Source organism: Callospermophilus lateralis, chromosome 6 (genome assembly GCF_048772815.1).
Source record: "Callospermophilus lateralis isolate mCalLat2 chromosome 6, mCalLat2.hap1, whole genome shotgun sequence".
NCBI lineage: Eukaryota > Metazoa > Chordata > Mammalia > Rodentia > Sciuridae > Callospermophilus > Callospermophilus lateralis.
Genome location: NC_135310.1, coordinates 24,335,972 through 24,351,830, shown reverse-complemented (window position 1 = coordinate 24,351,830; position 15,859 = coordinate 24,335,972). Strand labels below are relative to the sequence as shown.

The 15,859-nt window shown below is 38.5% G+C and overlaps 1 protein-coding gene across 5 annotated transcripts in view; it reads left to right on the top strand.

Moving 5' to 3' along the window:
- The window catches only part of Phactr2 (phosphatase and actin regulator 2), a 139,237-nt gene that overhangs the window by 108,130 nt on the left and 15,248 nt on the right, over window positions 1-15,859 (top strand). For 3 of the 5 annotated variants that reach the window (XM_076858175.2, XM_076858176.2, XM_076858173.2), the window contains one exon: window positions 10,197-10,273. In XM_076858175.2, coding sequence (XP_076714290.2) covers window positions 10,197-10,273 — 77 coding nt within the window. Of the gene's footprint in view, window positions 1-10,196; window positions 10,278-15,859 lie in introns of those variants that run through there. The other 2 variants (XM_076858177.2, XM_076858174.2) reach the window with 1 other exon arrangement.

The following is a 15,859-nucleotide window of genomic DNA, read 5'->3' as shown; positions in this document are numbered from 1 at the left end:
TATAATGTTTGTTTCATTTAACAGTATGTTTTAATGAGATTTTCAAAATGAGTTACATTAGGCTACCTTAGGACTGTGAATTCTGGCTGCAAACCTACATGTTGGCTGACATGGATTCAAATTCTCAACTAGCATCTATACTCACACACACACCCCTACCTTACTTATTGAACATCTGTGTGCAGTTTTCTTTGCTGTCCTTGGAGTATGCCATCGGTCCCCACTCTATAGAGGGAGGATTATTTATTTGACTTAGGCAGTCTCTTGTCTTCTACATCTCAGCAGGCTGCGAAATGACCTCTCGGGTTCACCAGGCTTAATACACCTACCCTCAAGATTAAGAACAGTTTCATTGTTTGTCTACCTTATTCTCTGAGCTTCATCATCATTTACCCTTTTTTTTTTTTAATCAAAATAGTTTTGGCTGTTTTAGAAGCTCTTGGATGCATTGAAAACAATTTTTTTCTTTTTTTCTTTTCTTTTTTTTTTTTTTTTTTTTTTTTTTGGTGTGTGTGTGTTTTTGGGATTAGAACCCAGGGCCTTGTGCATTTGAGGCAAGCACTCTACCAACTGCGCCATATCCCCAGCTGAAGACAATCTTTTAAATGCTACATTTAGCATGTTCTTTTCAATAAGAGGATGAATCAAGAAATCTGGTGTGCTATTCTGCAAGAAATGGTGTACACCTTTGTATGTGTTTTTCTTTCATCTGTGGACCTTTGGCTACTCACCCCTCATTTAGTGGCTTCCGATTGGCCCTGCTCCAGTCACTGTTCCTGTACAAAAAAAACCCTAAACCTAGTGGTTGAAAGCAGCAACAATATTGAAAAATATTTCATTGTATTTTTCAGATTTCATAGGTTGAGATTTGGTCAGGGGTCAGTTGGGCAGTTTCTCTGCTTCTCCTGAGGTTGACTGAGGTCTCTCCATGTCATTCATCTGACAAATGGGCTACTCTGAACTATCTAGGATGGCTTCTCCACTGTGCCTAGTGTTGTGGTGGGGATGGCTCAGAAACTGGGTTCAGCTGGGGCTGTCCACCAAACTACCTACCTGCACATGTACTCCCACAGTTGCCAGGCTTCTTACTTGTGGCTTCCCCCAGAGCCAGTGTTCCAGAGCCAGGTAAGAGCTACCTGGCCTTTTTTGATGCAGCTTTACTTCCACTACATTCTGTTAGTTGTAGGCAAGTTATAAGGCCAGCTCAGATTCAAGGAAAAGGGAATCGGCTCTACCTCTAGACAGGGAAAAGGCAAGTTCATGTCACAGAAAAACATGTGCACTGAGGGTATTGTTTTAGCCATCTTTGGAAAATATAATTTGCTACATCCCCCATTACCAGCTGTCTTATTACTCAAATGCTGAACTCCAGAAAGGCAGGAAGGGCCAGGTAAATGAATAAAAATATCGCAACAGGTGAGAATTGTACAAGCAGTGAGAATCCAAGTGATTAACGACCCTCATATAAAAACTATGCTTTTCATACCCTAGAATAGTTTTTCCTAACGCTGGTTCTGTTATTGGGAGATAAAGCTCATTCATCTCTAACTATAATAGAGAAGACTTTATAAAAATGTATTGAGACAAAAATATGTTTTTTATGTCAGACTCGTAGGCTGCAGGGGACATGAGCTTGGTCAGGGTTTCTCCTGCAGGCTTAGTATTTTGAAGGCACAGAACTTTTACATCTCCCCTGCAGATCCAACCCCAAGACCCAGAGCAGAGCCAGAGCCCTTCCCTACTCACAGGGGAGACTCATTTGCTTCTGACATTTCTTGCATTTCCCCTGAGACTTTTTAACGTGTAAAGGACATTTTCAGAACTGGATTTGTGTGTGGCAGGGGTGGGGAGGGCGTCCATAAGTGTTTTCCAAAAGAATTTATTTCAGGTAGAAAAAAATTATATATTTTTAAATTTTATTTATATAACTTAATATATATTTAATTATATATTGAATATTTATTTATATATTTGATTATTTTAAATTTATATATATATTAATGGTAGAAAATAGAAAAGAATGCTGTTTAAATCTAGTATATTATACAAACACAAGTGATTTGTGTTCATTGACAAACATCAGAGTATCCAAAAATTCAAAAAGAAGAGACTAACAATTAAAATGCACATTAGTGTGTTGTATTTTTTTAATTGGTGCATTATAATTGTACATAATAGTGGAATTTGTTATGCCATATTTGTACATAGTGCATAGGATTTTTTTTTTTTTAAGTTTTCAGCGGACGCAACATCTTTGTTTGTATGTGGTACTGAGGATCGAACCCGGGCCGGACGCATGCCAGGCGAGCGCCGCTACCACTTGAGCCACATCCCCAGCCCCACATAGTATTTTTAATAATTTCAAAAAATAATATTTTCTACATAACAGAAAAATAAGTATAATGAAGTATTACTTATGGCCCAGAGATACTAAAACCATATAGCATTATTATGTATTTTATTTTATGTTAGAGTCTGTAAACAAGTCTGGATGGCGCCTGGCAAAATGCCAGAGGGAGTGATTTGTAAAGTAATGCCAGCAAGCCATTAAGTGTGGAGATTCCTTATTGGTTGACTGCTGTATCTAGTTTATGTTAATTAGATAAGCTGTGTGGAATGTATAAATACCCCTCCTGTCGTACAATAAACGGCTTCCACTCCTGCTGTATCAATCTACACAAGTTGTTCGTCACCACTGGGTTATTTTGCTGCAGCCGCCCCCCGCAGATTCACATAAGCACCTCTACATTCTATTCCATTTTGGAAATTAACCTCATACTGAACAATGAGAGGCTTGGTATCAAATAGGAAGGGTTTGTTCAATTTAGCAGAGATGGCATGGTGCTTGGCTCGAGACATCAATACAAGTCCTTTATCACCTGGAAGCTTTGTTTCCTTCATTTCATCTACCCCCCACTTTCCATCATATTTGGCAATTTCATCATCAGTCGCGTGGCAGCGGCAGCCGAGGCCTTTTGTTTCTGCAGCACGTGACGGTCGGGCCTCCTCCACCGCTGTCTTCACTGCAGCGCGGGGCCAGGTGTGCAGGTGGGAGAAGGTGCAGGCACTGCCGGTGGTCCCCGGGAGGCTCGAGATCATGGAAGGGAAGTGGTTATTATGTATGTTTCTGGTCCTTGGAGCTACTGTTGTTCAGGCTCATGATGGGCATGAAGATGATATGATTGATATTGAGGATGACCTTGATGATGTCATTGAAGAGGTAGAAGACTCAAAATCAGATACCAGTATGCCTCCATCTCCAAAGGTCACCTACAAAGCTCCAGTTCCAACAGGAGAAGTTTATTTTGCTGATTCCTTTGACAGAGGCTCTCTGTCAGGGTGGATTTTATCCAAAGCCAAGAAAGATGACACTGATGATGAAATTGCCAAATATGATGGAAAGTGGGGGGTAGATGAAATGAAGGAAACAAAGCTTCCAGGTGATAAAGGACTTGTATTGATGTCTCGAGCCAAGCACCATGCCATCTCTGCTAAATTGAACAAACCCTTCCTATTTGATACCAAGCCTCTCATTGTTCAGTATGAGGTTAATTTCCAAAATGGAATAGAATGTAGAGGTGCTTATGTGAATCTGCGGGGGGCGGCTGCAGCAAAATAACCCAGTGGTGACGAACAACTTGTGTAGATTGATACAGCAGGAGTGGAAGCCGTTTATTGTAGGACAGGAGGGGTATTTATACATTCCACACAGCTTATCTAATTAACATAAACTAGATACAGCAGTCAACCAATAAGGAATCTCCACACTTAATGGCTTGCTGGCCTTACTTTACAAACCACTCCCTCTGGCATTTTACCAGGCGCCATCCAGACTTGTTTACAGACTCTAACAATTTTAGAATGAGAATAACACAGGCCAAACATTTTTACAGCAAGTTGTTCTGGGTTTCTATTGTTTTTTACCTTAAAATAAACCACTTCATAATATACATTGATCAGATGCTAAATAATGTATTTTATATAGTAAGTTAATTGGTGTAAAAATTTGTAATTTAACTATTATGTTAAAATGAGTTTTATATTTAACTTTTGAACTCTATGTTTTATTTTATAAAAAACAATTGCAAGTAAATATTTTCCATCTCTGCTCTCAAATAAACACACCTGTCTATCTAAAACCATCCTTTCTCTCTTAGTGCCACTTTCACAGCCCTATTAAGATACCGCCTTGCAAGGTAGTGCACACCTATAGGCCCAGCTACATGGGAGGCTAAGTTGGAGCATCACTTGCACCCCCAAGTTCAAGACTAGCCTGGGAAACATATGGAGACCCTATCTCAAAAAAGAAAAGAAAAGAAAAACAAAACAAAACAAAATAATACCTTGCATTTTAAAGATCAGTAGTCAGTCAATCACCAGTTAATGCCTATTCTGTGAGATTACTTGACAGGGTGCTGTGCAGAATCTCACCAATCTGGTAGTTTGTTAAATTCCTCATGCTGAGAAAGAGAAGTGGTGGGAGAGTGCCTTAATAATTGTAAGCTTTATTAGTTTAATTCACCTTTAAAAATAAGATTTTCAATTTGACAATATATGTGCTTAGGTGGAGCACTAGAAACAGATACAGGTACAGTGAGATAAGATGGCCTCATTTCCTGCACTGAAGGAGATAAATGAGCCAGCCCTAAAATGACAGACAGGTTTTCTTAGTACATTTTGTATTACTAGTCCATAGAACCACAGACTAGTTAATTTATAAAGAAAAGAAATTTATTTGGCTCATAGTTCTAATTGCTAGCCAGTCCAAGATAGAGAGGCCACATCTGGTGAAGATCTTTGTGCTACATCATCCCATGGCAGAAGGCAGAAGGGCAAGGGAGCACAAGACAGCAAGAGAGGGCAGAACTGGCTTCTTAAACAACCCACTCTTGGGATAACTAACTCATTCCTATGATATCAGCACTATCATGACAGCAGAGCCCTTATGATTTAATCACCTCTTTTTAGGCCCTGCCTACCATGTTGGCTTGGGAATTAAATTTCCAACACATGGATTTCAGAGAACACCTACAAGACACAGGGAGAGCAAGAAAAGACCATCCAGTAGGCTCACTTGAGTTACCATCCCCATGGGGTGGAGCATGGAAGAGCCAGGATGGAGAGAAGTCAGCCCACTTTGTAGTTGGGCAGCTGGGTGTGATTCTTAGCCACTTGTTTTCTGGCCAAGTTGTTTAACCCAAGTGCCCTCACTAGTAAAGCAGAGCCAATTATATCTATTGAGAATTACATGGAATATCTGTCTTGACCCAACTCATCAGTATTACATTCATAATCAGTATTACATTTATAATCTTACCACTGTTACATTCATAATCAGGTTTAGAATTGAAGCTTTATACCCCATTGGTGACATTTTCATTATTTATTGAAGCCTCAACTTATAGTCTAGTGTAAAATTTTCTAGTGAAAGAGAATGCAAATTTTTTCAGATGATCACATGGATTTGCCCAGTGGGTCACTCAGTAATGATTCATTAAAGCCCTTACATGTTAAATATGTTAAATATTCCTCCAGACTCTAGAGATACAAGGATGAGCAGAACATACTGTCTTTTCAGGAAAGCACTATCTACATAGGTCTTAGGAAAGACTGAGATTTTAACCCTCTATAGTATAGTCTTTGGCCAGTTCTCATTTGCCTTGGTAGCAAAAGGTAATCTGTTTACCCTCCCATGGCATTGAACTAATGAGTAGTCAAGAAGTCCACTCTGTGCTGCATATCAGAATTCTATTGGAAAAGTTAAAGCATATCAAAATGGAAATTTTATTTAATTCTGGTCTCACATCCTTACTATTTGAGAAGGTTGCATAGTAGTCAAAAAAAAATCTGCTGGTGCTTCTTATCAGGATGCCCCCTTAACTGATGGGCTAATGAAGCAGAACTGTTACTACTCACCACTGGTCAGTTTTATACCTAGTTTTAGTCATTTTCATTTCCTTTTTCTTTTAATTCTCATTATACCAAAAATTTTTTTTAATATTTTTTAGTTGTTGATGGACTTTTTATTTTATTTATTAATCTTATGTGGTGCTGAGAATCAAACCCAGTATCTCACACATGCTAAGCAAGCATTCTACCACTGAGCCACAACCCCAGCCCCATAATACCAAATTTAACTACATATCTGGTCTCAGTGCTATCTCCTGGTGGTTTTTGGTTGTTGTATCTCTCAGTAGCTTCCCATGGTGATCCAACCCAGCACTGTTTGTCCTCCAACCCCACTATTTCAGCCCACGTTTTTCTATCTCATATCTTTCAACAAAATCAGTCCCATTTATAGTTATGTGAAAAGTATTAGGGCTAAAATCTAGTTTCATTTGTAAAGAAGAAATTTAAGATTATGTACATGCATTTCACCAATAATAAAAAGTCTTAATTACTTTTCCCCCCTCTTTTTAATCTCTCTCAAGAAATCATTCTCTTTATTCTAAGAAATAACTCCTGGAATTCATTCTTCAGTGAATTTTTAAAAATTTTTTAAATTTTTTAAAATTTTTTAATAAATTTTTTTAAATTGCATTTCTTCTATGTCCTGTAGTTATATCTTTCTGATATATTTCTCAACTAGTCCCTGCAATTTTACATAACATTCATTGCCACATCACTCATATAACTGACTTATGATTTCTAATTCAAGCCAGCACACAGAGCATGAAGATCTGAGGCAATTATCTGGATGAGTTAGAATCATTTTACTGGAAAGTGTGTAGGGCTTGAGGCCCATATAGGGGACCCATCCTTGTCACTTAGTGCACACTTGATCTCCAACAGGTCACATGAGTGTCTAGGCCTCTATTTTATCTTCTGGAAGATAAAAGTTACGGAACAGGATTGACGGACGTTAACCACAGCTTTTCAACAAACAACCCCAAAGCCAAGTGGCTTAAATCAACTATTTTATTTTACTCACTTGAGGTAGGATGAGGGAACATCCCAGCTCAGAGGGTTGTTTCTGATGTGCATGGCATCAGGTAAAATGCTAGTGCTAGATTCCACTTCCAGGAACATGCCTGTGCCCTCTGGCTCCTTGGTGCACTCACTTCCTGTCTCATCCTCTCCCCACTCCCCTCTCCACCACCCCCTGTCTACATAGGGTCTCATCCTCTAAGGCCTTTCCTTGTACCTGGGATTTCTCCCAGTGTGGTTCACTGAGAATAGTCACATGTTTTCATGTGATAGCTGACTTCTAAGAAGCAAAATGTACCAGGCTAGGAAAGAGCTACACCCGAGACTGACAGACACAGTATCACCTCAACTATGTTTTGTTGTCCAAAACAGTTATAGGACTCACCCAGATTCAAGGCTAGAGAGCAAGACCCCACTCTTGATGAGGAAATGAAAAGGTCACATTACAGATGAGAATGTGGGGTGTGTCCCTAAGTGTTTGGCTCTCTGCATAAAAAAGGCGTGTGTGTAGATATATGGTCATTACAGAATTGTACATTTTATTAATATAAAGGATGTGTCACACACAATTTACAATTGTGCTAGTTTTTAAGTTCCATATCCTAGTTGATTCTCTCAGAATGCTTTCATTGGTCTTTGCCAAACTCTTAGAACAATAGGCAACCTACTATTGCAAGGCAGGACTTTGTCTTATATATCTTTGAGTCTTCTTCAGTGACATCTTCTTGAACTCTAGAATTTCGAGTATCTAGAAATTTTAAATGAACATTTGCAGGAGTCTCTGCCCCTATTCAAATGAAAATACTTCCTTTCAAAGAAGAACTTCTTTTAGATGTGCATTGTGACTGGGAATGGAGCATCTTCAGTTTTTCCAACTTCTGGTTCTAGGAATCAATTTTTCTATAAATGAAAATGAAGGCATTATAAGTCACAGTCACAAACCCAAATAATTTATTTATGAATGCCTCACAATAATGACATTATTGATAGCTTTATAGTATACAAAGTACTTCCAGATATGTCCTTGAATTAGTACTCATAATATTGTGAGGAATTCTCATTTGAATTTTCCAGGTGAATGTCATAGTGTTTTCTATCACTATAACAAAATACCTGAGGCAATATCTTATAAAGAGAAAAGGTTTATTTTTGTCTCACGGTTCTGGAGGCTCTAGTTCAAGATCAAGTGACTCCATGGATATGGGCCTCTGGTGGAGGCGCTAGATGGCAATGGAGAGTACCATATGGTGGAGCAAACCATTTACATCAGGAACCTGAAAAGCAAAGAGAACACAGGCCAGATTCTTCAGAGGCATAACACCAGTGATCTAAGTACCTCCCATAAGGCCCTGCCTCCTAAAGGTCCCAAGCATCTCTCAATAGCATTACCCTAAAGAATAAACCTTTAACACATGGACCTTTGGGGAACACTTATTCAAGCTGCAGCAATGAGAAAACTGTGGCTTGGGAGCAGAGTGACTCTGCGAGGTCCACACTGCTATTGAAGGAGCAGCCAAGTCTAGAATCCCTGTCTTCTGACTTCAAGCGTGATGCTTCGCACATCCTCTAGTAAGACCTCACATTTGGAGAAGAAATTTAAAGTGAGCATTGGCAGGATTCTCTGCCCCTCTTCAAATTAAGATACTTTCTTTCAAAGAAGAATTTCCCCTAGATGTTAATTGTGAATGATATGGGGCGTCTTCAGCTTTGCCAGCTTCTGGTTCTGAATCAGTTTTTACAGGCAGTGAGAAAAACAGCCGTGTCCAGGAGGACACAGGCCCACAAACATTTTTCTGCTTGCTTTAGCTCTTCCAGAAATCAGTAGTGTGAATTATTACCACCGTTTCCACACCCAGATTCCCCATAGAGACTACAGGGGCTGAGGAATGTATTTGGGGAGAAGAGAGGTCTGTGTCAACAGGATTTACACAGAACACTGGAAGGCACATGGGCGGGAAAGCTTGTGGATTTCACTGTGATCCGTGGGGGGAGAGGGCCCTCCAGGCTTTCTTCTGTCTTCTCCTTCTTCTAAAATTCATTATTTTCCAACCACAAAACAGATTTTCTTATCTCTCAGCAAAATCACTCTCTGTGATTTATATTGTCACTCTGGGTTTTGACTGAAGAGTCCATTTTTTGCCTAGAGGTTTCAGGGGTGTTTTATTAGTACTTTAAAAAAAAATGAATAAGACATTCTTCGTAGAAAAAATGAGGAAATAAAAATAAGCAAAAACTTGAAACCCAAAATCATGCGCCATCCAGTCACTGTTCGTTAACGGATAAACTAAAGTTAACATTTTGACGACTGTCTCAGCTTTTCGCTCTGAATGGCATAAGCATCTCTTTGTACACCAAAGTTTACATGGCACAGGTTATGTGTTCTTTAAATAGTAATGCATCTTATTTGATATTTTCCTTGAGTTGCTTTGCCCACTGTGCTGAAATTTCAAGTTCTGTTTATCTAAACTTTCAATATTAAAGAATAAATAGCGACTGCTTTCCCAGTAGCTCTGTGGCAGCTCGTCAAAACTATGTTATTGTGGGCGGTAATAAGTGCAGAACTTTCATAGGAATCTGATACTATTTCTCAGAAAAATCTCATGCCCAGCACTTTCTTGTGGTCATCGAGGTGGGGGATATTCTGTATGACTCATGGACTAGGCCATGAGTCTAGCCAAGGCTCCTCTCCCCACCCCCGTTGTCAAAGACACTTGAAGAGGTCAGTCCTGATTTTTAGTTTGGATTTACACCTTAAATATCCCTCATCTGAAATGCTTGGGACCAGAAGTTTCTCTGGTTGGAGAATTTTTTCATACTTTGGAATATTTCCATACATATAACGAGATATGATGGAGATGAAGCCCAAGTCTAAACACAAAATTCACTTATGTTTCTTCTACACCAAGCCTCAAGGTCACTTTCTCCAATATCATTACTGCACTTGCCTTTTGTGACAATCACATGAGGTCAGATGTGGAATTTTCCACTTGTGGCATGGTGTGGGCACTCCAAAGCTTTCAGATTTTTCATATTTCTAATTTCAGATTTTCATATTAGGGATGCTTGACCCATAATGTGATATTACATTTATTATTCTACCTTTACCTGATGGGAATTAGGAATCCCTTTGTCCTGGCCATTCCTTAATGGTAGAATTCCATCACATTCTACCATCCTTGTTAAGCCTGTTTCATTGATGCTACATAGACTTGGAGAAATATGGGACCCAAGTAATAAGTTTACTTGCCTATTTTTTTTCTCCTGTTTAGGCAGCCATAAGGAAAGAACTAAATGAGTTTAAAAGCACAGAAATGGAAGTACATGAAGAGAGTCGACAGTTTACAAGGTAAGTAGTCAAAATGCAGTGTACCATGCTGAAGATACTTAAGATGTCAAATTTTATGTTAGGTCTATTTTAATCACAAATAAAAATTTTAAATAGTTTTAGCATAAAATCTTCTCATGAAGATTTCTGCTTCTCCCACATTCATCCTTGTTTGCTTTCACTGGTGACCTAACAGTCAGTATGTCAGTTTTGAAGATATGATAAGATTATGAATAACACTGTAACTAACCAGGCTGAATAAGAATTTCTAAAATTAAATATTTCTTTTCCTTTCAAAGAAGTCTGAATCATTCCTAAGGGCTACATTTTGGTTCCCTTTTTAGTTTCATTTTCTGGGCCAGAAAACAAGTGTCAACAGTATTCATTCTGCTTCAGCTTTTAAAGTTCTATGCCCAGAACAGATGCTGGTGACAGTCAGTGTGGGCACATATGTGTCACCTTGGGCTCACAGTAGACATAATTTAGGATAGAAACTGAATTTTCAAATGATACAGCTTAGCGTGGTAATCCAGTTTTTCTGGAACCACAGAAGACTGTTAGATTAGATTTTCATTATTTTTTTTTATTTTTTAATTGATTTTTTAAAAAATAAATGACAATATAATGCATATAATTTTTATTACACATATACAGCACAATTTTTCATATCTCTGGTTGTATATAAATTATATTCACACCAATTCATGTCTTCATACATGTACTTTGGATAATGATGTCCATCACATTCTACCATCCTTGTTAACCCCCTGCCCCCTTCCTTTTTCTCCCACTCCTCTGCCTTATCTAAAATTCATCTAATCCTCCCATGCTCCCCCTCCCTACCCCACTATGAATCAGCCTCCTTATATCAGAGAAAACATTCGGCATTTGCTTTTTTGGGGATTGGCTAACTTCACTTAGCATTATCTTCTCCAACGCCATCAGTTTACCTGGAAATGCCATGATTTTATTCTCTTTTATTGCTGAGTAATATTCCATTATGTATATATGCCACATTTTTTTATCCATTCATCTACTGAAGGGCATCTAGGTTGATTCCACAGTTTAGCTATTGTGAATTGTGCTGCTATAAACATTGATGTGGCTGTGTCCCTGTAGTATGCTGCTTTTAAGTCCTTTGAGTATAGACTGAGGAGAGGGATAGCTGGGTCAAATGGTGGTTCCATTCCCAGTTTTCCAAGGAATCTCCATAGTACTTTCCTTATTGGCTGCACCAATTTGCAATCCCACCGGCAAAGTATGAGTGTACCTTTTCCCCACATCCTCATCAACACTTATTGTTGTTTGTCTTCATAATAGCTGCCCTTCTGACTGGAGTGAGATGAAATCTTAGAGTGGTTTTGATTTGCATTTCTCTAATTTCTGGAGATGATGAACATTTTTTCATATATTTGTTGATTGATTGTATATCATCTTCTGGGAAGTGTCTGTTCAGGTCCTTGGCCCATTTATTGATTGGGTTATTTGGGGTTTTTTTTGTTTTGTTTTGTTGCTCAGCTTTTTGAGTTCTTTATATGAGATAACAATTTAAAAAGAGAAAAGGTTGATTTTGACCCACAGTTTTGGATGTGTGAACCCATGATTTGTTGGCCCTGTTGCTTTTGAGCCTGTAGAGAGACAGCATGTCATGGTGGCAACAAGTGTCAAAATCATTCACCTCTTTGCTGGGGAGCAGAAAGAGACAGGAAGAGACTAGAGTCCTACAACCCCTTGAATGGCATGCCCTCGCTGACTGGAAGACCTACCCCAAGACCCACCTCTTAAACTTTCCACCACCTCCTAATAGGGCCAAGCTGAGTACTAAGCCTTTAATACACAGGCCTTTGGAGGACACCTGAGATCCAGACAATAGCAACTATAATCCTACTCTTTCTCCTCCCAGGACCCTTCAGTTTCACAGACTACTAACACCAGAGTGGACCAACATGAGTGATCATATTATCTGATGCCCACTCACCACAGGTGTCCTGTTTATTTCTCTCTCCCAGGTGTATGTGCTTTGCTCTCTATAACAGGTGTATTCCTAAAAACTTGCACAGAAATCAAATCTCTAAATTAAATTAAGGTTAAAAGATACCAGAACAGATGCTTACAGAAGGAAGACCATGTTCTGTCTTTTCAGAGAACAAATGCTGCTGCTGTAGGTTAGAAATAGCCTCTGAAGGGCAGCCATACGCCATGGTGCTCCTGTTCCTGCAGTGGTTCCTGTGGTGTGGGGGTAAAGGAAGCTTGGTGCTGGGTAAAGGAAGTAGTAGTAGGAACTCGTTATTTAATAGCAAACCCCTTCCATGAAATTCGTGGTGGCCTCCATTATTATAGACATCCTCCACAGCTGTTCCCCATACGTTAGTCTCATGGACAGAAGAAACTCCCGTGTGTCTAAGGGACATTGCTTCTTTATTTGTTTGTTTCCTCTTATATCCTGTTTGGTTGTATCTGCACACAGGGACTTCTGCCATCTTGAAGTGTGGTTTTCCCTCTTTGAGGGCTCTCTCCTCTTATAATCTACTCTTGGTCCAGTAACGGCCAGACTTACATTCTCCCTCCCACTTCTGGGGTCAGGAAAAATTCATGCTAAAATGAGACACCTGAAGATGTACTTCTCAGTAAAGTTGATCATAAGAAAGGGGTGGAATATTTTTGTGACACTGAGCTGGCTAGGGCCTCCGGGTAACTGGGAAAGGGCTTGTGCTCATGTCCCTCAGACCTGACCCCTGGGCTGCAATGACTGCTCTTAGCCCACTCTTTGTCATTCAGGATGGTATCTGATGACCTTATTTTCATCTGATAGCATGATACGAGGAAAAATTACAGCAAAAGATAACCAAATTAAAAGAACAATGCATTTTTACAGATTTTTCATTTTATGAAAAGTAAATGTTTATTCTGAAAGAGGTTCTGCTCCTGTTCTGTTAAACACTGTGAACAAATATACCAAAAGTAGGATACTGGGAGAAGTCCAGTTCATTTCTTTTTTCTTTTTTATTTTTTGTATATATATATATTTTTAGTTGTCAATGGACCTTTATTTTTATTTATTTATATTCGGTGCTGAGAATTGAGCCCAGTGCCTTACACGTGCTAGGCAAGTGCTCTGCCACTGAGCCACAACCCCAGCCCCTCATTTCTTTTTTAATATGTGTATTTTGATGTAGAAAAAGAATATATTAATTTAGGATTCAAATAGTACAAAAGTTTATCATATAAAAATGAAACCCCACTTGACTCCTTTCCCAGACTCACTTCCATTCCCCCCAGGGACACTAGTACAGGTTTGAGGTACTATGTAGATGTTTCTGTGTATCTACGTAAATAGTATATGTGTATATACATACATGTGCTTACATGTATCCTCTCACACACAAACAGAGCATCTAGAAAGTCCTAGATGTATATATCACACTCATTTGAATGACTCTGTGGCATCTCATAGATAATGTACAATAAATTATATGATTGGATAATAAATTATTATATGATTGGATAATAAATTATATGATTGGATGTTTATGGAGTTTCCGTTTTTCGTTATCAAACACTGCTACCTTGATTTTGCACATATATTTCTGGGTACACATGCTAGTATTTATGTATTAGTCCCATTAATAGATTGACTAAGTCTCAGGATATTTTTCTTTCTCTTTCTTTCCTTCTTTCCTTCCTTCCTTCCTTCCTTCCTTCCTTCCTTCTTTCCTCCCTCCCTCCTTCCTTCCTTCCTTCCTTCCTTCCTTTCTACATTTTTGAAAGATACTATTCTGTTTTCTCCCTGACCCACAGTTGCTGAGCATGCCAAGCTGCTTACTCACCCTTGTCAGCATTTGGGGAGTGGTTGGGAGATTTATATTCTAAAGGATAAACAATAATGTTCTGTTTCATTGATTTCTATGAGACTGGGCATCTTTACTTATGTTTACTGAACATTTTATTTTTGATTTGCTTATTCAAAATGTTTGGCCAGTTTGGGGGGATTGTCTTTTTTATGTGAATTAGTAAAATCCACTTAGATATTATAGATATTGGCCCTTGGTTATATATGCCATGGTATTTTTCTCCAATCTGTTGTTAACCTTGAGAATTTTTAAATGATTTTTGTTTTAATTTTTGCATATTCATATCTTTCCTGTTACTTTTTACTTCATTGATTGTCTTGTGGAAGGAAACAAAGATTATAAAACCACTTGTTTCAACTTATTATGTGATTTTTTATGTTTTGATTCAAGAGAGTAAACCAACTTTACTGTTTTCTGAGTCAATAATGTGTTGTTTCCATGCCATTAATCTCCCCCTGGATGTGAAATCCTTTTTTATAATGCATACATTGGTCAATTTCTGAGTTTCTTATTATGTTCTGATGAGCTATTTGTCCATTTCTACTGTGTCACTCTGTTTAATGAGCATAGATTGGTAGTGTTTTTATAGCTGATGGGATATTTTTTTCACCTTCACAATCCTATTGGCTGCTCAGCGCAGTGGCACACATCTGTAATTCCAGTAGCTCAGGAAGCCGAGGCAGGAGGATTATGAGTTCAAAGCCAGCCTCAGCATCTTAGCGAGGCCCCAAGCAACTTAGCAAGACCCTGACTCAAAATAAAAATAAAACCATCTGGGGATGTGGTTCAGTAGTTAAGTGCCCCTGGGTCAATCCCCAGTACCTAAATAAATAAATAAATAAATTTGTTGGCTATTTCTCTATATTTACTCACTTAGGGAAATTTAGAATATGTTTGTTGTTAATAAAATAGACTGTTGACATCCTTAGTGTTTAAGCTAATATTAATAGATGTAAGTAGATAGGCTTTGGGGGGATAACAGCTGATGTCAAAGGTAAACTTTAAAAGATTTCCAGAAAAAATATTGATTAACACTCTTTAAAATGTCTTTCCAGATAAGGAAAAAATAAATATTCATATCACTAAAATAAATATGCCTTGCTTAAGTAGTCTTCAAAACTTGGCAGTAGAGCGAATGTCTACTGCTATTTTTCCATTAATTTATATGACATCATTAGAACTGCATTTCCAGCCGGGAAATATTTCTGGCTTTAAAGACAAAAATCGTGCTTATTGTTTTCAAGTTGTTTTCAGTATTTCTTTTAAGAGAAAAACATTGAGGGAAATGCTGCTGTTTCTAACCAAAATAATACAAAAATATGGTAATCTTTTACATTTAGAAAATTGCTCATGTAAAAAACAGTACTTCTCTTAGCACCAGCCACCCTTGGGGGGTATAAACACACTATGAATCATTACCTAGCCTTTAAATGCAACCTAGATACCCAGCAGCTCTTCTTTCTTCTAATTAGTGCCAGAATTTATCTCTTCATACCAAGTAAGCCTTCCCTTCAAAACCTAAATCTCTGTGCTCCCTGCAGATTTGAGGTAGTTAATAAATGGGTTGAGACAGCTCTGCTGCTTCTGCTCACGCACCTCGCATCCAGTGACAGCTCCCACATATCGATGTACCAAGGAGCACTGGATGGATCCATTCCCATATATAGCTTTCTTTGTTTCTGTATCTTTGGAAAGATACACAAAAAGCTGATAGCACTGCTTGCCTCCCAGGAGGAGACCTGGTGATTGGGGGCAG